The sequence below is a fragment of the Scyliorhinus torazame genome, chromosome 8, assembly GCF_047496885.1.
Source record: "Scyliorhinus torazame isolate Kashiwa2021f chromosome 8, sScyTor2.1, whole genome shotgun sequence".
Taxonomy (NCBI): Eukaryota; Metazoa; Chordata; class Chondrichthyes; order Carcharhiniformes; family Scyliorhinidae; genus Scyliorhinus; species Scyliorhinus torazame.
Window position 1 is genome coordinate 102,149,736 of NC_092714.1, and position 18,096 is coordinate 102,167,831.

The window sequence follows — 18,096 nt, forward strand, 5'->3', positions numbered from 1 at the left end:
CTATTGCTGGCCTGGATTATGCCTTCCTTTAGCAGCTGCTGGACTTCGGACCGAATGAAGGTCCGGTCCTGGGCGCTGTACCGTCTGCTCCTAGTGGCAACGGGTTTGCAATCCGGGGTGAGGTTTGCAAACAAGGACAGGGGTTGCACCTTGAGGGTTGCGAGGCCGCATATAGTGAGTGGGGGTATTGGGCCGCCGAATTTGAAGGTTAGGCTCTGTAGGTTGCATTGGAAATCTAATCCCAGTAATGTGGGGGCGCAGAGTTGGGGAAGGACGTAGAGCCTATAGTTTTGGAACTCCCTACCTTGCACCGTTAGGGTAACTATGCAGAATCCCTTGATCTGTACGGAGTGGGATCCTGCAGCTAGGGAAATCTTTTGTGCGCTGGGACGGATGGTCAAAGAACAGCGTCTTACCGTGTTGGGGTGGATAAAACTCTCCGTGCTCCCGGAGTCGACTAGGCATGGTATTTCGTGGCCGTTTATTAGCATAGTTGTTGTCGTCGTCTGGAGTGTCCGGGGCCGAGCTTGGTCCAGCGTCTTAGAGGCGAGACGTGGTTGTAGTAGTTGATCGTCTGCCTCGAACCCCGTGGAGCCGTCGATACTGGGGTTCGTTGTTGCCGTCCAAGATGGCGTCGGGGGTGAACAAGATGGCCACCCCCGTGCATCGCACATGGCTGGGGGGTCACAATGGCGGCGGGAGTGGACAAAATGGCCGCCCCCATGCATCATACAGGTCTGGGGCGGTCCAAGATGGCGGCGCCCCTCCTCCCCTCGTGGTGGCCGGGACCCAAAATGGCGGCGTCTGCGGATCGACCATGGGGGGCTGGGGTTGGGGAGCGTCAGGAACGCGCGGGGCTCCCTCTTCTTTGGGGACAGTGGTGGTCGGGACCCACATTGGTAGTGCCGGCTGGTCATACGTGGGGTCCAGAGGGGGGGTTGGGGAGCGTAAGCGGCGTGCAGAGCTCCCTGTTCTGCCTGGACAGCGGTGGCCGGGACCGAGAGTGGCTGCGCCTGCGGGTCGTACATGGGCGCTGGGGGGGTTGGGGAGCGTAAACGGCGTGCAGGGCTCCCTGTTCTGCCGGGACAGCGGCGACCTCCCGGGACCGGCACACAACCGCGAAATGGCCCTTTTTTTCCGCAGCTCTTACAGGTTGCTGCGCGGGCCGGGCAGTGCTGCCGGGGGTGTTTCGCCTGGCCGCAAAAATAGCAGCGGGCTCCCCCGGTGCGACTCGGCGTTTGGACCGCACAAGCCTGTGGGGTGTCCGGGGGGGGGGTTTGTCGCGACGGGTGCGTACGGAGCCCAATGGGCTGCCGCGCGGTCGGGGCCATAGGCGTGGGCGTTTCGCGTGGCCACGTCCAGGGAGGCTGCTAGGGCCCGTGCCTCTGAGAGTCCTAGCGACTCTTTTTCTAGAAGTCTTTGGCGAATTTGGGAGGAGTGCATACCTGCCACAAAAGTATCGCGCATTAACATGTCCGTGTGTTCGTTTGCGTTCACCGACGGGCAGCTGCAGGCTCGTCCCAAAATCAGCAGCGCGGCGTAGAATTCGTCAATCGATTCTCCGGGACTTTGCCGTCTCGTCGCGAGCTGGTAGCGAGCGTAGATTTGGTTAACTCGGCGGACATAGAGACATTTCAGTGCTGCGAACGCCGTCTGGAAATCCTCTGCGTCTTCGATGAGGGAGAAAATCTCCGTGCTTAACCTCGAGTGCAGGACCTATAGTTTTTGGTCTTCTGTGACCCGGCCGGTGGCCGTTCTGAGGTAGGCCTCAAAACAAGTCTGCCAGTGCTTGAAAGCTGCTGCCACGTTCACTGCGTGGGGGCTGATCCTCAGGCATTCCGGGATGATCCTGAGCTCCATAGTCCTTTTTAGGCACGCTTAATAAATTGTAGCGCACAAAGACTCCGAGAGACGAATAGAGTGAAGTCGATGAGGCTTTATTAAGCGTGTCTGTTCCCCCGCAGCTCGGTAGTAGACTGGCCTGCGGGGGAGGACTCCGGCTTCTTATACTCCGCCTTCAGGGCGGAGCTAGAGGTCAACGGCCAACCAGGACCCGGGATCTGTCAGCCAATGACATTAGGGCTTCCAGTCCCACATGACCCCTAATACATACTACCACACTCACCACCTGCACCAGGCCCAGTTTGGCAAATACGTGGCTGCTACCAAACCACTCCTGGAACTCCTTCCCTTTTTAAAAAATGTGTTGTATTACAAAAACAGCACATAAGCACCCCGGGAAACATACTTCCCAACAATCACCTACACAGTTTGTACAATTTTTCCCCTTTTACATCCCCCGGTGGCGATGCCGACCGCCACTCCAGTAAGATTCGTCACCGGCCGATCAGAGAGGCAAAGGCCATGACTTCGGCCTTCCTCCTCTCCATGATCTCAAGCTTTCCTGAAATCCCAAATATCGCCACCAAATGGTCCGGGTCCATTTCCTCCCCCACTATCCTTGCTAGGACCGCGAACAATCCCAGCCAGAATCTCTCACAACCCCAGAACATATGTGCATGATTCGCTGGCCCCCATCCACACCTCTCGCACTCATTCACCACCCCCTGACAGAACCAATCATTGTTGTATCCTGTGTACAACTTTAAACTATCAGGCTCATCCATGCGAATACGGAGGTAGCGTTTACCCTGCACGGTGCCCCCCCCTCTCCCTCTCTCTCTCTCTCTCTCTCTCTCTCTCTCTCTCTCTCTCTCTCTCTCTCTCTCTCTCTCTCTCTCTCTCTCTCTCTTCCCCCCTCCCCCCGCTACCTCTGTCTCTGTAGCAGGGTCCTCCTAACTCATGGCACCTTCCCCGCCCACAAATAATCGTGTCCAGCTTCTGAAAAAAGGCCTTTGGTAGAAAGATCGGGAGTGTCTGAAAAATAAACAGGAGCCTCAGCAGAATATTCATTTTTACCACTTGGACCCGGACCCTCCCCGCCAAAGTCAATTGCAATGTATCCCATCTCTTAAGATGTCCCCTGGCCTCCTCCACCAGCTTCATTAAGTTCCACTTGTGGAGATGGTCTATTTCCTCGCTACCTTAATCCCCAGATACCTGAATCTATCCCTAGCCATATTAAATGGCATACCCCCTAAATTGGCTCGGCGTCCCAACTCATTCACCGGGAACACTTCGCTTTTCCCTACGTTCAGTTTATAACCCAAGAACTCCCCAAACCTCCCCAGCAGGCCCAGGATCCTTCCTATACTCCTCAGCGGGTCCGGAACATACAACAATAGGTCATTGGCATAGAGTGACACCCGATGCTCGCTCGGTCCCCTTATAATCCCCTGCCACTCCACCAACCCCCTAAGATTGGATTGGATTTGTTTATTGTCACGTGTACCGAGGTACAGTGAAAAGTATTTTTCTGCGAGCAGCTCAACAGATCATTAAGTACATGAAAAGAAAGGAGATAAAAGAAAATACATAATAGGGCAACACAAGGTGCACAATGTAACTACATAAGCACCTGCATCGGATGAAGCATACAGGGGTGTAGTGCTAAAGAGGTCAGTCCATAAGAGGGTCGTTTAGGAGTCTGGTAACAGCGGGGAATAACCTGTTTTTGAGTCTCTTTGTGCGTGTTCTCAGACTTCTGTATCGCCTGCCAGTTGGAAGAGTGAGTAAGCCGGGTGCGAGGGGTTTTTGATTATGCTGCCTGCTTTCCCCAGGCAGCGGGAGGTGTAGATGGAGTCAATGGATGGGAGGCAGGTTTGTCTGATGGACTGGACGGTGTTCACGACTCTCTGAAGTTTCTTGCGGTCCTGGGCCGAGCAGTTGCCATACTGTGATGCAGCCAGAAAGGATGCTTTCTATGGTGCATCTGTAAAAGTTGGTAAGAGTTAATGTGGACATGCCGAATTTCCTTAGTTTCCTGAGGAAGTATAGGCGCTGTTGTGCTTTCTTGGTGGTAGCGCCGACGTGGGTGGACCAGGACAGATTTTTGGTGAGGTGAACCCCTGGGAATTTGAAACTGCTAACCATCTCTACCTCGGCCCTAAGAGCCATTGGCAAAGGCTCTATGGCCAGTGCAAACAACAACGGTGAAAGCGGGCACCCCTGCCTTGTTCCCCTGTGTAGTTCGAAGCTCAGTGAGCTCATATCATTCGTCCCACACTCGCCCTTGGTGCCACAAACCTCGGCCCAAACCTTCCCTGAACCTCAAACAAGTATTGCCATTCCACCCAGTCTAATGCCTTCTCCGCATCCATTTGCACCACTACCTCTCGTCCCAGAGCTCCCGACAGATTCATGACTACATTCTTATATTGCTTGAGAGCTGCCTGCCTTTCACAAAGCCTGTTTGATCCTCTGCAACCACCCCTGGGACACAATCCTCCATCCTTCCCACCAACAACTTAGCCAATACTTTCACATCAGTTATCAGCAGTGATATGGACCTATACGACCTACATTCCACTGGGTCTTTCCCCTTTTTCAGGATTAACCTAATCACTGCCTACGGCATCGTCTCCGGCAACTATCACTTCTCCAACGCCTCATTAAACGCCCCCAAAAGATGTGTGGCAGGATTCTCTAATAATGTGGCTGTGTCCCCACGCCAGCGTGAAAACCGCCGCCAACGACTCCGGCCCCCAAAAGTGAACCTTCCCAGGGGGTTAGGTTGGCGCCGGAGTGGTCCCCGCAGCTCCAGCCGGCGCAGAACGGCTGGCGCGATTCCGCGTATGAGTGGAACGGCCGGCGTATATCCGCGCATGCGCAAGGGTTCTCTTCTCCGCGCTGGCCACCGAGCAATATGGTGGAGCCCTACAGGGGCCCGGCGCGGAGTAAAGTACCCCCGGGGTCGGTTCCCCCTGCGCCCCCTCCAGGACGGCCCCCGCACACTCACCTTCCAGGTCCCGCCGTGTGGGAGCTGAGTGATCGACGCCGGCAAGACTCAGCCAAACTCGTCGGCCACTCGGCCCATCGGGGCCTGGAGGATCGTCGGGTGGGCCACTGTCAACGGTCCCCGACCGGCGTGGCGGCGATCCCGCGAGCGTCTGGAAAATGGCGCCGGAGAATAGGGAAGTCGGCAGTGGGGCACGATTCTCGCGCCCCCCGGGGTTTCGCCCGTGGTACCTGGTCCGTTGTGAGCTCCTTATAAAATTCCGCCGGATGTCCATCAGGTCCTGGGGCCTTCCCCAACTTCATACTACCCAGCACCTCCCTCAGCCCCAGGGGCTCCTCCAGCGCCTACCTCTTTACTCCCTCCAACTGGGGAAGCTCCAGCTCATCCAATAACCGTTCCATGTCCCTCTCCTCTCTTCCCGGCTCCGCCTTGTACAATCCCTGGCAATTCTCATTAGACGGCTCATTTTCGAATACTCCCTATCCACCTCCACTATCTCACTCATTAGGCGATCATATTCCTCCCTCCTTCCCCTATCCGCGTGAGCCTTTGAATTTCATAGAATTTAGTGCAGAAGGAGGCCATTCGGCCCATCGAGTCTGCACAGACGCTTGGAAAGATCACACCTCCACCTTATCCCCGTGACCCAATAACCCCACCTAATCTTTTTGGACATTAGGGCAATTTAGCAAGGCCAATCCACCTAATCTGCACATTTTTGGACTGTGGGAGGAAAGCGGAGATAATTTCCCCCCCGGACCACTGCCTTCAACGCTTTCCAAAAAATGGCCTCCGACACCTCCCCATTTTGAATCAAATCCGCATAATCCTTAATCGCCACCCGCACCTTGTCACAAAAGCCTCCTTCCGCCAACAGCCCCGAATTAAACCTCCACCCCGGGTTCTGCTCTCGTCCTGGTCCAAGTCGAATCTCCAGCCAGTGGGCACATGGTCCAAAATGACTATCCCCGCGTACTCTGCCTCCTCCACCCCGACGAAAATCTCCCGGCTCACCACAAAATAATCAATCCTCAAATATGCCTTAGAAAAAAATAAATACTCCCTTTCCCCCGGGTTCTTAAAGCACCACGGATCCACCATGCCCATCCTTTCCATAAACCCTGCTCCTTTGCCATTCGCACACTACCCATCGACCTGGGGCTCTACCTATCCACGTTCGGCTTTAGGACACAGTTAAAATCTCCTCCCATAATCAAATGGTGCGTGGCCAAGTCCGGTATTGCTGCCAGCAGCCTCATAAAATCCAAATCATCCCACCGCCTTGGCCTTGTTGAACCCTGCGCAACGTTTCGCCAACTCGGCTCCAATGTCCTGATATATTCCGACTTTGTTCATGTCCCTTTCACAGGTGCGCTTCTTCCTGGCCCAACGTAAGATCTCTTTCTCCACAAATTTCTGGAGTCTCACGGCTCCCTAGCTCTAGGCTTCTGCCTCCGAGATCAATGCGCTCTGTCCACTTCAGGGGCCTTATCTAGCTCCGCCACCTGCCCTGCCAGCATCTTCGAGACGTACCTCATGGCACTCACAACTTCCACTTCCAGGGGGTGCGATTTGGTATGGTATACCCGGCGAAGCTGAGGGTGACGTATGCTGCCAGACTTTTACTTTGAGACAGCGGAGGCGGCTGAGACATTCGTGAGGGCAGAAGGCCTTGGACACACGTGAGGAGCGGAGCTGGAAGAGGGACTGTGGACTGTGATTGGGGAGCTGGAAAATGTATAAATGCTATAACTATCTTCCGACTGACGTGTATTGTAATTTACTTCTCTTCACATTGTTACAGAGTTCAAGTTATTGGTTGGGTTGATTGGCATTCTGTGTTGCGACGGTTATATCTTATTTTAGTGAATTGTATGGGTTGGATTGTTGTTTTTGTTTTTTCTTTCTCTGGGACTGGGTGGGAGAGGACGGTATACCTTGGCGGGGGGTGCCAGGGGCTGTTTAGCACACTGGGCTAAATCGCTGGCTTTGAAAGCAGACCAAGGCAGGCCAGCAGCACGGTTCAATTCCCGTAACAGTCTCCCCGAACAGGCGCCGGAATGTGGCGACTAGGGGCTTTTCACAGTAACTTCATTGAAGCCTACTTGTGACAATAAGCAATTTTCATTCATTTCATTTCACCCACGCTAGCTAACTAAAGTGGGCTAGGTGATTGGAGCCTGAATAGCAGGTTTCGATGGGCCTATGAGTCGAGCGAGGGGAGGGGAAGGGATTGATGCTGGGAGATGTTTTTTCGAGAGAAAATGTAGGGGGGGTTTTGGGACGGGGGAAGGGGTTTGATGTTAATAATGGATAGGGGTGGGTCAGGCTCATGGGGCAGGGCCCGGTGGTATGATGATGGTGGATAAGAAGGGTGGGGGGGGGTGAGAGACCCCCAGTTAGGATAGTCACATGGAACGTGAGGGGGGTTAGAAGGTCCGGTCAAGAGGTCAAGGGTGCTTGCGCATCTTAGAAATTTGAAAGCTGATGTAGCAATGCTGCAGGAGACTCACTTGAGGGTGAAGGACCAGGTGAGACTTTAAAAGGGCTGGGTTAGTCAGGTGTTTCACTCTGGATTTGACGGAAGTGCTCCAGGGGTAACGGTAATGGTCAGCAAAAGAGTACGCTTCCAGATGGAGAAGGTGGTGGCAGATCAGTGGGGTAGATATGTGATTATGACAGGGACACTGGAGGTTAGTGGCGCTGTTAAGTGTATATGGTCCCAATTGGGACCATGTGGGATTCGCAAAGAAGGCGTTTGGGGCCATCTCCGACTTAGACACCCACGAACTGATACTGGGGGGTCCTGGAACTTGGTGCAGGAGCCAAGGTTGGACAGGTCACGACCGCGCTCGCTGGTCCCATCAGGGGGGGGCGAAGGCGTTGGCTGGGCTAATGGTGGAAATGGGAGGGGTGGACCCTTGGAGGTTTCTGCACCCGAGGGAATGAGAGTACTCGTTTTTCTCAGCAGTCCATAATGTACACTCGCAGATCGACTTTTTCGTGGTGGGGAAGGCTTTGCTGGCTGGGGTTAAGGGGTCGGAATACTCGGCAATTGCAGTGTCAGATCATGCTCCGCATTGGGTGGATATGGTACTGGAGAAGGGGGTAGCGCAGAGGCCGGGTTGGAAATTAGATGTGGGACTTCTGGGGGCCAAGGGTTCTGTGACAAAATTGAAAAGGTAATTAAGGAATATGTAGGTTTCAACTACGTACGGGTGAGGTGTCGAAGGCAGTTCTCTGGGAGGCTCTAAAGGCGGTGGTAAGGTGTGAGGTGATTTTGTTTAAGGCCAGGGTGGACAAAGAGGAGAGGTTGGAGCGACAGAGGGTAATAGATGAGATGTTGGAGGTAAATAGGAGTTATGCAGAAGATGGGGACGCAACGAAGCTGAAAAAGAGGAAGGAACTACAGGCGAGCTTTAACCGACTATCAACCAGGAAGGCGGTGCACCAGATGAGACGAGCAAGGGGTGCAGTTTACGAACATGGAGATAAGTATGTTAGCAGGTCAGCTCCGGAGGGAGGCAGCGGTAAGGGAAATTCTTCAGGTGAGGGATAGGGCAGGGAAGTTGGTGGTGGCTCCGGATAAGTTTTTGAGGAATTTTATGAGAGGTTGTACAGGTCAGAGCCACCTGGGGGAGACCGTGACATGCAGGAATTTCTAGATGGGTTGGAGTACCCGAGGTTAGGGGAGGGGGACAGGGCTACATTAGAAGGAGCAATAGTGGAGCAGGAGATAAAGGATGCGATTGGGAGGATGCAGTCGGGGAAGGTGGCAGGGCCAGATGGGTTTCCGGTGGAATATTATAAAAAATTCAAGGATAAGCTGGCACCCCTGATGGTGGGGATGTTTGAAGAGGCGACAGGGAAGGGGGTGTTGCCACAAACTTTGGGGCAGGCATCGATTTCCCTGTTGCTAAAAAAAGACAAGGATCCGACGGAGTGTCGGTCGTATAGGCCCATATCACTTCTGAATATGGACGCAAAAGTATTGGTGAAGGTACTGGCGGGTAGGCTGGAGGAGTGCCTCCCGAAGGTGATAGGTGAGGATCAGACTGGGTTTGTGAGAGGGAGGCAGCTCTTTTCAAACATTAGAAGGGTATTGAACGTCGTTATGGCACCGGCAGAGGGGAAGGAAACAGAGGTGGTTGTGGCATTGGACGCTGAGAAGGCATTTGACCGGCTAGAATGGGGGTACTTGATAGCAGTTCTGGAGCGGTTTGGGATTGGACCAAGATTTGTGAACTGGGTAAAGCTACTATATAAGGAGCCGAGGGCGAGTGTCCTCATAAACAACATCAGCTCGAGATACTTTTCTCTCCACCGTGGGACTAGCAGGGATGTCCTATGCCTCCCCTGCTGTTTGCACTCGCGATTGAGCCGTTGACCATCGCATTAAGAAGTTCGGGGGTATGGAAAGGAGGAATAGTGCGGGTGGGGGATAGAGCTTAGGGTGTCCTTATATGCCAATGACTTGCTGTTGTATGTGTCGGAACAGTGTGTTGATGGGAATATTGGAACTGCTTCGAGTGTTTGGGTCTTTCTCGGGGTACAAACTAAATCTAGACATGAGTGAGTATTTTGTGGTGTCTCGGCCAGGGGTGGGGGCAGGGGTGGAGGGGCTGCCGTTCCATAGGGCAGAGACTCACTTTAGGTACCTGGGGGTGTAGGTTGCCCGGGAGTGGGAGGGGGCTCCGCAGGTTCAACATTTCTAGTTTGGTGGGGAGAGTGAAAGCTGATCTGGCAAGGTGGGAAGGTCTCCCTCTGTCACTGGCGGGTTGGGTACAGGCGGTTAATATGAACATGTTGCCACGATTTCTGTTTATTTTTCAATGCCTGCCGATTTTCCTGCCAAAGGCTTTTTTCAGAGAGATTGAGGGAAGGATTACTTTGTTCATATGGGGAGGGAAGGTGGCCAGAGTGAGAAAGGTGCTGCTACAGAGGGGAAGGCAGGCAGGGGGTTTGGGTCTTCCAAACCTGATGTATTACTACTGGGCGGCGAATGTGGAGAAGGTGCGGAGCTGTGTCAGAGGGGTTGATTCCCAGTGGTTCAGAATGGCGACTATGGGTGATCCCTAATTCCTTTTTGTAATTTGTTTGTGTGAACATGCTGGCTAATGTTTGGGGTTTGGTGGGAGAATGGGATCGTTGTTATTGATATGGGGATTGACGTATTTGTTACTGATTATTGTTTATTATTGGTGGGTGTTAATTTGGGAGAAAATGTGAAAAAGGAGAATAAAATATATATTTTTTTAAATTAAGCAAACTAGGGCTATATTTCCTGGAATTTAGAAGGTTAAGAGGCGATGATTTGGTTTGAAATTTTGAAGAATTAATGAGATGTGATAGTTTAGATGGAGACAAACTATTTCTGCTGGTTGGCAAGTCTAAAACTGGCAGACATATCCTAAAAATTAGAGTCAAGTCTTTCACTCACAGGAAGATAGAAGTTTGAAACTCTACCACAAACTATCTGATGCAGGGGGGGCACAGTAGCATAGTAGTTAACACAGTTGCTTCACAGCTCCAGGGTCCCAGGTTCGATTCCCGGCTTGTCACTGTCTATGCGGAGTTTGCACTTTCTCCCCCTGTCTGCGTGGGGTTCCTCCGGGTGCTGCGGTTTCCTCCCACAGTCCAGAAATGCAAATTAGGTGGATTGGCCATGCTAAATTGCCCTTTGTGTCCAAAAAGGTTGGGTGGGGTTACAGGGATAGGGTGGGGGTGTGGGCTTGGGTGTAGAGTGCTCTTTCCAAGGGCCGGTGCAGACTTGATGGGCCGAATAGCCTCCTTCTGCACTGTAAATTCTATGATTCTATGCTTGAGCAATTGTTAATTCACATTGAAGTTGATAGATGTCTGTTAACCAGAAGTATTAAGGGATATGCAGATGGATTTAGGTCAGGAATTAACCATTATCTCATTGAATGGAGGAATTGATTTGAAGGGCTAACTGGCCTATTCCAATTCCATGTTCTTGTATCTCATTGTTGTCCCATCCTTTGTAATGTGGTTCTATTAATTCAGCTCCACGTGTAAATGCCTAAATTATCAAATTTACAAATCGTTGTGGAGAACCTGCAGAAGAAAGCCAATTATTATAATCTAGGGGTGGCTGAGCTACTATCAATTTGTAACTCAATTTCATACTTGGGAAAAGCCTATTGTCATGTGAGAGTACCTTTAAGACATGGATGTTTAAGCAATGTACCTTTAAGAAAACAGTGATGTCAACGATTGGGTGGAGCTGAGGTCAGGTCAGCCATTATGCAGTTTAGTTTTGCAGTTTGGAGGAAAAGAGCTGGGTGTGTGTCTGTATTTTGCAGTGAGCTGGATCTCTGCCATGAAAGACTATCTCTGGATCATTTGGGTGATTTAAACTTATAATAGTGAAGCCTTTAACCTGATGTGATTTTGTTTAAAGGTGTTAAGTCTCTTGGAAGTTTGAAGGAACATTTTAAGGAATTATTTACTGTTGCAATATTTTCTGAGTTATCTTTGAAGTAAGGGGTGTTAAGAGATCCAATGTTTATTTAAGATAAGTTGAGTTCATGGAATAAACAGTGTTTTGTGTTTAAAAACCCACGTGTCCATAGTTGTAATCCCACACCTAGGGAAAAAGCCATGTGCTAGGAAAAGCAACAAATCCATTAAAGGGAGAGGTTGGTTGAACTCCATGATACATTTTGGGGTTCTGAAAACGCCTCGCCCATAACAATTGGGGGCTCGAGGGGGATAAAAGTAAATCTATTGGATTGGCTTTTGTGAACTTAAAGACAGTGAAGGATTGTTGCTTTTCCGGTGTGGTATTTTAGTTTAAGTGGGGAGAGTGTTGTGAACAATGGCTCTTTCAGAGACTCAGAAGTTTTTGGGGGTGGAGAATGTTACACGTAGTACTTTACGGACAGAAACGAAAAGCAGACTGTTAGATTTGGCAAGAACATTGCAGTTAACATTACCTGACAAATGCAAAAAGATGAGGTAATTATGGCGGTGGTTAAGCATTTAAAGTTGCCTGAGATAGAGTTTGACTCATTGGAAATGGCAAAAATTCAGTTGCAAATTAAACCGATGGAACATGAGAAAGAATTAAAACGGTTGGCATACGAGAGTGAGAGAGAGGAAAAAGAAAGAGCGAGAGAGAGGAAAAAGAAAGAGAGAGAGAGGAAAAATAAAAGGAGAGACAAGAAAGGAGAACAGAAAGAATAGCCCTAGCAGAACAAAAAGAAAAAGAAAGGGAGAGAAAAAGATAAAGAGAGGGAGTTTGAACTTCAGAAAATGGCCATGAAACATGACAATCAGTTAAAATTGGCAGACGTAAAGGGAAACGTACAGTTGGATGATAGTCATGAGGATAGTGAGAAAAAGCGTCATAGTCGAAGGCTTGGTGGGAATCTTTTAAATATGTCCAAACATTGCCAAGATTTGGCGAGAAGGAAGTGGAAGCCTTTTTCATTTCTTTTGAGAAGGTAGCTAAACAAATGAAATGGCCACAGGACATGTGGGTGTTACTGATTCAAATAAAGCTGGTAGGTAGAGCTAATTAAGTCTTTGCATCACTACCGGAGGAGATATCTGGAACGTATGAGGAGGTGAAGAAATCCATCTTAAGTGCATATGAGCTAGTGCCTAAAGCTTACAGACAAAGGTTTAGAAATTTAAGGAAATAATTTGGTCAAACATACATGGAGTTTGAAAGGCTCAGAGTATTTTTGATAGGTGGATAAGGGCTTTGAAAATAGACCAAACGTATGAAGCTCTCGGAAAAATTATACTTTTGGAGGAGTTTAAAAATTCAATTCCTGATGTAGTGAGAACTCGTGGAAGAACAGAGGATTAAAACTGCGAGATTAGCAGAGGAAATGGCAGATGATTATGAATTAGTTCATAAATCAAAGATTGGTTTCCGACATCAGTTTCAGCTGGTGAGGGATAGAAACTGGGAACATGAGAAATACTCAAGTGGTAAAGGTAAAGGTGATCTGATGGGAGACAATAAAAAGAGTGTACCTCCGATTAAAAAAGAAATCCAGGAGGGTGGAAGAGAAATGAAAAGTTTCAAATGTTTTCACTGTAATAATCTAGGCCATGTAAAGTCACAGTGTTAGTGGTTGAAGAAAAGCACTGGGAAGGCTGATGTGGTAAAACAGGATAAGACAGTGGGGTTTGTTAGAGTGGTAAAGGAAAGCCCAAGGGAAGCGAAGGAGGTGCGAACGATTGTACAGCCTGTTCAAGAAGTAATTGTTAAGAAGGTACCAGATGTATTTGAAGAATTTACTAATGTGGGTCAAGTTTACTCATGTGTATCAGGGGGAGCAGGTAAAGAAGTTACCATTTTAAGAGATACATGGGCGAGTCAATCTTTAATGGTAAGAGATGAGGAATTATGTACTTTGGGAAGAATGTTGCCAGAAAAGGTGGTGGTATGTGGAATTCCGGGTGAGAGGAGTAGCATTCCATTATATAAGGTAAGGTTGGAAAGTCCAGTGAAGAGTGGTTGAAGTGGCAGTAGGAGTAATAGATAAAATGTCTTGTCCAGGAATACAGTTTATCTTGGGTAATGATATAGCTGGATCGCAGGTGGGAGTGATGCCTACTGTGGTTGATAAGTCGGTGTAAAATCAGACAACTGAAGTGTTGAAGGACGAATATCCTGGGATTTTTCCAGATTGTGTAGTAACCAGGTCGCAAAGTCACAGGTTAAGACAAGAGGAGAAATCAAAGGGTGAAAATGAAGTTGAAGTGCAATTATCAGAAACGATTTTTGATCAAATGGTTGAAAAAGAACAAGAACAGGTGGAGGATGAGGCGGATATTTTTAGTTCAGGAAAATTGGCGGAGTTACAACATAAAGATGTAGAAATAAAACGGATATATCAGAAAGCATATACGGAAGAGGAATCTGAGAGTATACCAGAGTGCTATTACCGTAAAAATTATGTCTTGATGAGAAAATGGAGACCTGTACATATGCAGGCGGATGAAAAGTGGCAGAAGTTCATCAAGTAGTATTGACGGTAGGGTATAGAAAGGAGGTATTGCGAGTTGCACATGAGGTACCAGTGGGAGAAGTGATAGGGAAACCTCGAGCAGTGATAAAACCAGCGCCCTTCATACCCATTCCAGCATTTGAGGAACCTTTTACAAGGGTCCTAATCGATTGTGTAGGACCGCTTCCTAAAACAAAAAGTGGGAATCAATATCTTGTGACTGTAATGGATGTGTCTACTTAGTTTCCAGAGGCCATTCCGGTACGTAATATTACAGCTAAAAGGATTGTGGAGGAGTTACTAAAATTCTTTACTAGATATGGACTATCCACAGAAATTCAATCGGATCAAGGAACAAATTTTACTTCAAAGTTATTCAAAGAAGTTATGGATAGCTTATGGATAAAACAATTTAAATCCACTGCGTACCATCCAGAATCGCAGGGAGCGTTAGAAAGGTGGCATCAGAAATTAAAGACAATGTTGAGGGCGTATTGTCAAGATTATCCAGAGGATTGGGATAAAGGAATCTCATTCGTATTGTTTGTGATTAGGGATGCACCTAATGAGTCTACCAAATTTAGTCCCTTTGAACTAATTTTTAGTCATGAGGTAAGAGGACCACTTAAATTGATTACGGAAAAATTGGTGGGTGAGAAATCGGAAATTACACGATTGGATTACGTGTCAAATTTTAGGGAACGATTAAATAGAGCAGGTGAATTGGCTGGACAACATTTGAAAGTTGCACAAAATGTGATGAAACGGGTAGCGGACAAGAAATTCAAAGTTCGTAGTTTTGCCAGTGGGGATTAAGTTTTAGTGTTGTTACCAGTGGTAGGGGAACCTTTAAAAGCTAGGTTTTGTGGACCGTATCAGATTGAAAGGAAATTAAGTGAAGTGGATTATGTGGTAAAAACACCAGATAGAAGGAAGACTCACCGAGTGTGTCATGTGAATATGCTTAAAAGGTACTTTGAAAGGGAAGGAGAGAAAAAGGAGGTTTTAATGATTCTAACTCAAAGTGACGAACCAAATCCAGATGACTGTGAATTTGACATACCTCAAATTAAATTGGAAAATGAGGATGTTCTTAAAAATTGGGATGAATTGTTAAGTTACCTTCCAGAGGAAAAACAAACTGATCTGAAAGAGTTATTGATATCACATGGGCAAGTTTGTAGAGATAAATTGGGAAGTACTAGAATGGCTACACATGATGTAGATGTGGGACATGCTGTTCCTATCAAACAACATCCATATAGACTTAACCCTTTAAAATTGGCACAGGTTAACAAAGTGATTGAAAGTATGCTTAAAAATGGCATAATTGAAGTGGGTTGCAGCCAATGGAGCTCACCCATAGTGATGGTACCTAAACCAGACGGTACCCAACGGTTGTGTGTGGACTATAGAAAGGTGAATGCAGTTACAAGAACGGACTCTTATCCTGTCCCACCATTGAAGGATTGCATGGAGAAAGTGGGACAATCTGCTTTTATTTACAACTTCCAGACATGGAAAGAACATTTAAAGCATTGTATGGAGTTCTTCGATCGACTTCAGGTGGAGGGTTTGGTGATAAACGTAGCCGAAAGTGAATTTGGAGAAGCCTGAATCACTTTCCTTGCAGAGTTTCCGTTATCCTCAAGACGAAGGGAAATAATGCAATTTCTTAGCATGAATGAATTTGATCGAACCTTTGTGCAAAACTTTTGTGGCGTGATTACTCCACTGATGTACTTGCTAAAGAAACCTAAAAAATTTCAAGGGACAGCAACTTTCAACAGGCATTTGACTGCCTGAAAGCTGTGGTAACCAATGTTCCTGTATTGGAGAATTGCAAGGGACTCTGTGGTCAGATTGAACTAAAGTATCTGATTCTAAAGAGATATGCCAAGGAGTAGAGGAATGGATGGATCGTGCAGAGACTTTGTTCAAAGAGACTGTCAATCGAGAAGGATTTTGGTTGGAGGAAGAAGAACAAAGAAAAATGGTCTATTTTATTATACCTGTTTGCATGTGTTTTTTTTAAAAAACGAAAAGGTATATTTACTGTGTACATTTCTTAGTGGATGGTGCAAAAGTAAAAAATGAAACCATCTTGAAGTTGATGGTTTATTTTTTTTTCTTGGGCGGAGGTGTCATGTGAGAGTACCTTTAAGACATGGATGTTTAAGCAATGTACCTTTAAGAAAACAGTGATGTCAAGAGTGGGTGGAGGAGGCCAGGTCAGCCATTTTTCAGTTTAGTTTTGCAGTTTGGCGGAAAAGAGCTGGGTGTGTGTCTATGTTTTGCAGTGAGCTGGATCTCTGCCATGAAATACTATCTCTGGATCATTTGGGTGATTTAAACTTATAATAGTGAAGCCTTTAACCTGATGTGATTTTGTTTAAAGGTGTTAAGTCTCTTGGAAGTTTGAAGGAACATTTTAAGGAATTATTTACTGTTGCAATATTTTCTGAGTTATCTTTGAAGTAAGGGGTGTTAAGAGATCCAATGTTTATTTAAGATAAGTTGAGTTCATGGAATAAACAGTGTTTTGTGTTTAAAAACCCACGTGTCCATAATTGTAATCCCACACCTAGGGAAAAAGCCATGTGCTAGGAAAAGCAACAAATCCATTAAAGGGAGAGGTTGGTTGAACTCCATGATACATTTTGGGGTTCTGAAAACGCCTCGCCCATAACAATTGGGGGCTCGAGGGGGATAAAAGTCAATCTATTGGATTGGCTTTTGTGAACTTAAAGACAGTGAAGGATTGCTGCTGTCATAATTTACCCCTCAATTCTATTTAACCGCTTTATACAGTCCAAACAATATTTTCTACTTGCCACAGAAAACTATTCCTAGAACATAATTACAGTTACATTTGTGTGTTATCTTTATCAGTGTTTAGGTGACCAATCTGCCGCCTTGGTTGGACAAATGTGTTTTAAGCCGGGACAATCAAAAAATACGTAAGTTTGTACTCTTTTGTATTCAACACTTTGCTAGTTATGGATAATGCTTGAATAGGTTTTCATAAAAGGGATAGAAGGGGCATTCTTTGCTCCAGCTGCCTTTTGGTAGGTGGTGATAGAATTTGTACAATTACAGTAGTGTTTTTGTTGTATTCGGCCAGAGCTTGCTACAGCCGGATACATCACAGTGCCATTAATTAGATGTTTTCTGCTCAGATTTTTTGATGGTGTAACTTGCTGGGATTTCAGGCTGATAATGGCAAGGACAAAAAGGCACCAGGAGCCTCAGTGAACAGTGGTCCCATCAATGTATCTCTTCAACTGTTCCGGTGACGGCCATGGAGTGAGTGGTTGCGTATTTGGTGGCTCCTGCTCATGGTGGTCTTTTTGTGGCCTTTGCCCCAGTTTGTAGCAGGAATTTTGGAGGAAAAATGCATAGAAGTGCGAGCAGAAGATAGTGACTCCTAGTTTATGGAGCGGTGGATCATAAGTGCCCGGAAAAAAGCGAACCAGTTGGGTGAGGAGCTGGCAACGCACGCGGAGAAGGCAGATACAGGGGCAGGGTCCGGACCTGCCGACCCAGGGATCGATGGAGCCATTGGTGAGCTTCTTGAACGAGAAGTTCACCCAGCAGCGGAAGGAAAGTTTGGAGGGCCTGGCCCAGGCAGTGGACTTGATCAAGGTTGTGGTTGACCGCGTGGAGCCGAGACTGGCAGCTCAGGGACAGGCGATCCAGAGGTTGGAGAAGCTGGTGGGGGAGCACAAAGAACAGTCCACCTCTATGGCTGCGGAGATAGCAGCGTTGGAGGTGGATCGAGCCCACAGGATGCTGATGCTCAAGCCCCAGGGGGGTGAGCCACCGAGGGCGATAGTGGTACGGTTGCATCGGTTCCTGGATAAGGAACGTATCATGAGGTAGGCCAGATAGACAAGGCGATGCAACTGGGAAGGCGTCAAGATTTGTGTGTATCAGGACCTGGGGGCAGAGCTGGCGAAGAGGAGGGCGAGCTTTAATAAGGTCAAGTCGGCCCTGTACAAGAAGGGTGTAAAGTTCGCACTACTGTACCCGGCCAACCTGTGGGTAACCTATGGGGGCCGGGTGTTGTACATTGGCTCAGCGGAGGAGGCAGTGGACTTTATGAAAGCGAATGGACTGGCAGGAGAAGGAGGACCTTGAATTTTGATGGAGGAGAAACTTTGGGTATTTGTTGTTCACGTTTCTTTCATTTTTTCTGTTTCTTTCGGGGATAGGCTGGTTTACAGTTCTTTGTTAAGGGATGAGGGG

At 48.0% G+C, this 18,096-nt stretch overlaps 1 protein-coding gene across 1 annotated transcript in view; it reads left to right on the forward strand.

Annotated features, from left to right (window-relative positions):
• Positions 1 to 18,096, forward strand: part of LOC140428015 (glycerol kinase) — a 203,857-nt gene that overhangs the window by 94,956 nt on the left and 90,805 nt on the right. Inside the window, exon 10 of the mRNA XM_072513963.1 lies at positions 16,741 to 16,808. Coding sequence (XP_072370064.1) covers positions 16,741 to 16,808 — 68 coding nt within the window. The remainder of the gene's footprint in view (positions 1 to 16,740; positions 16,809 to 18,096) is intronic.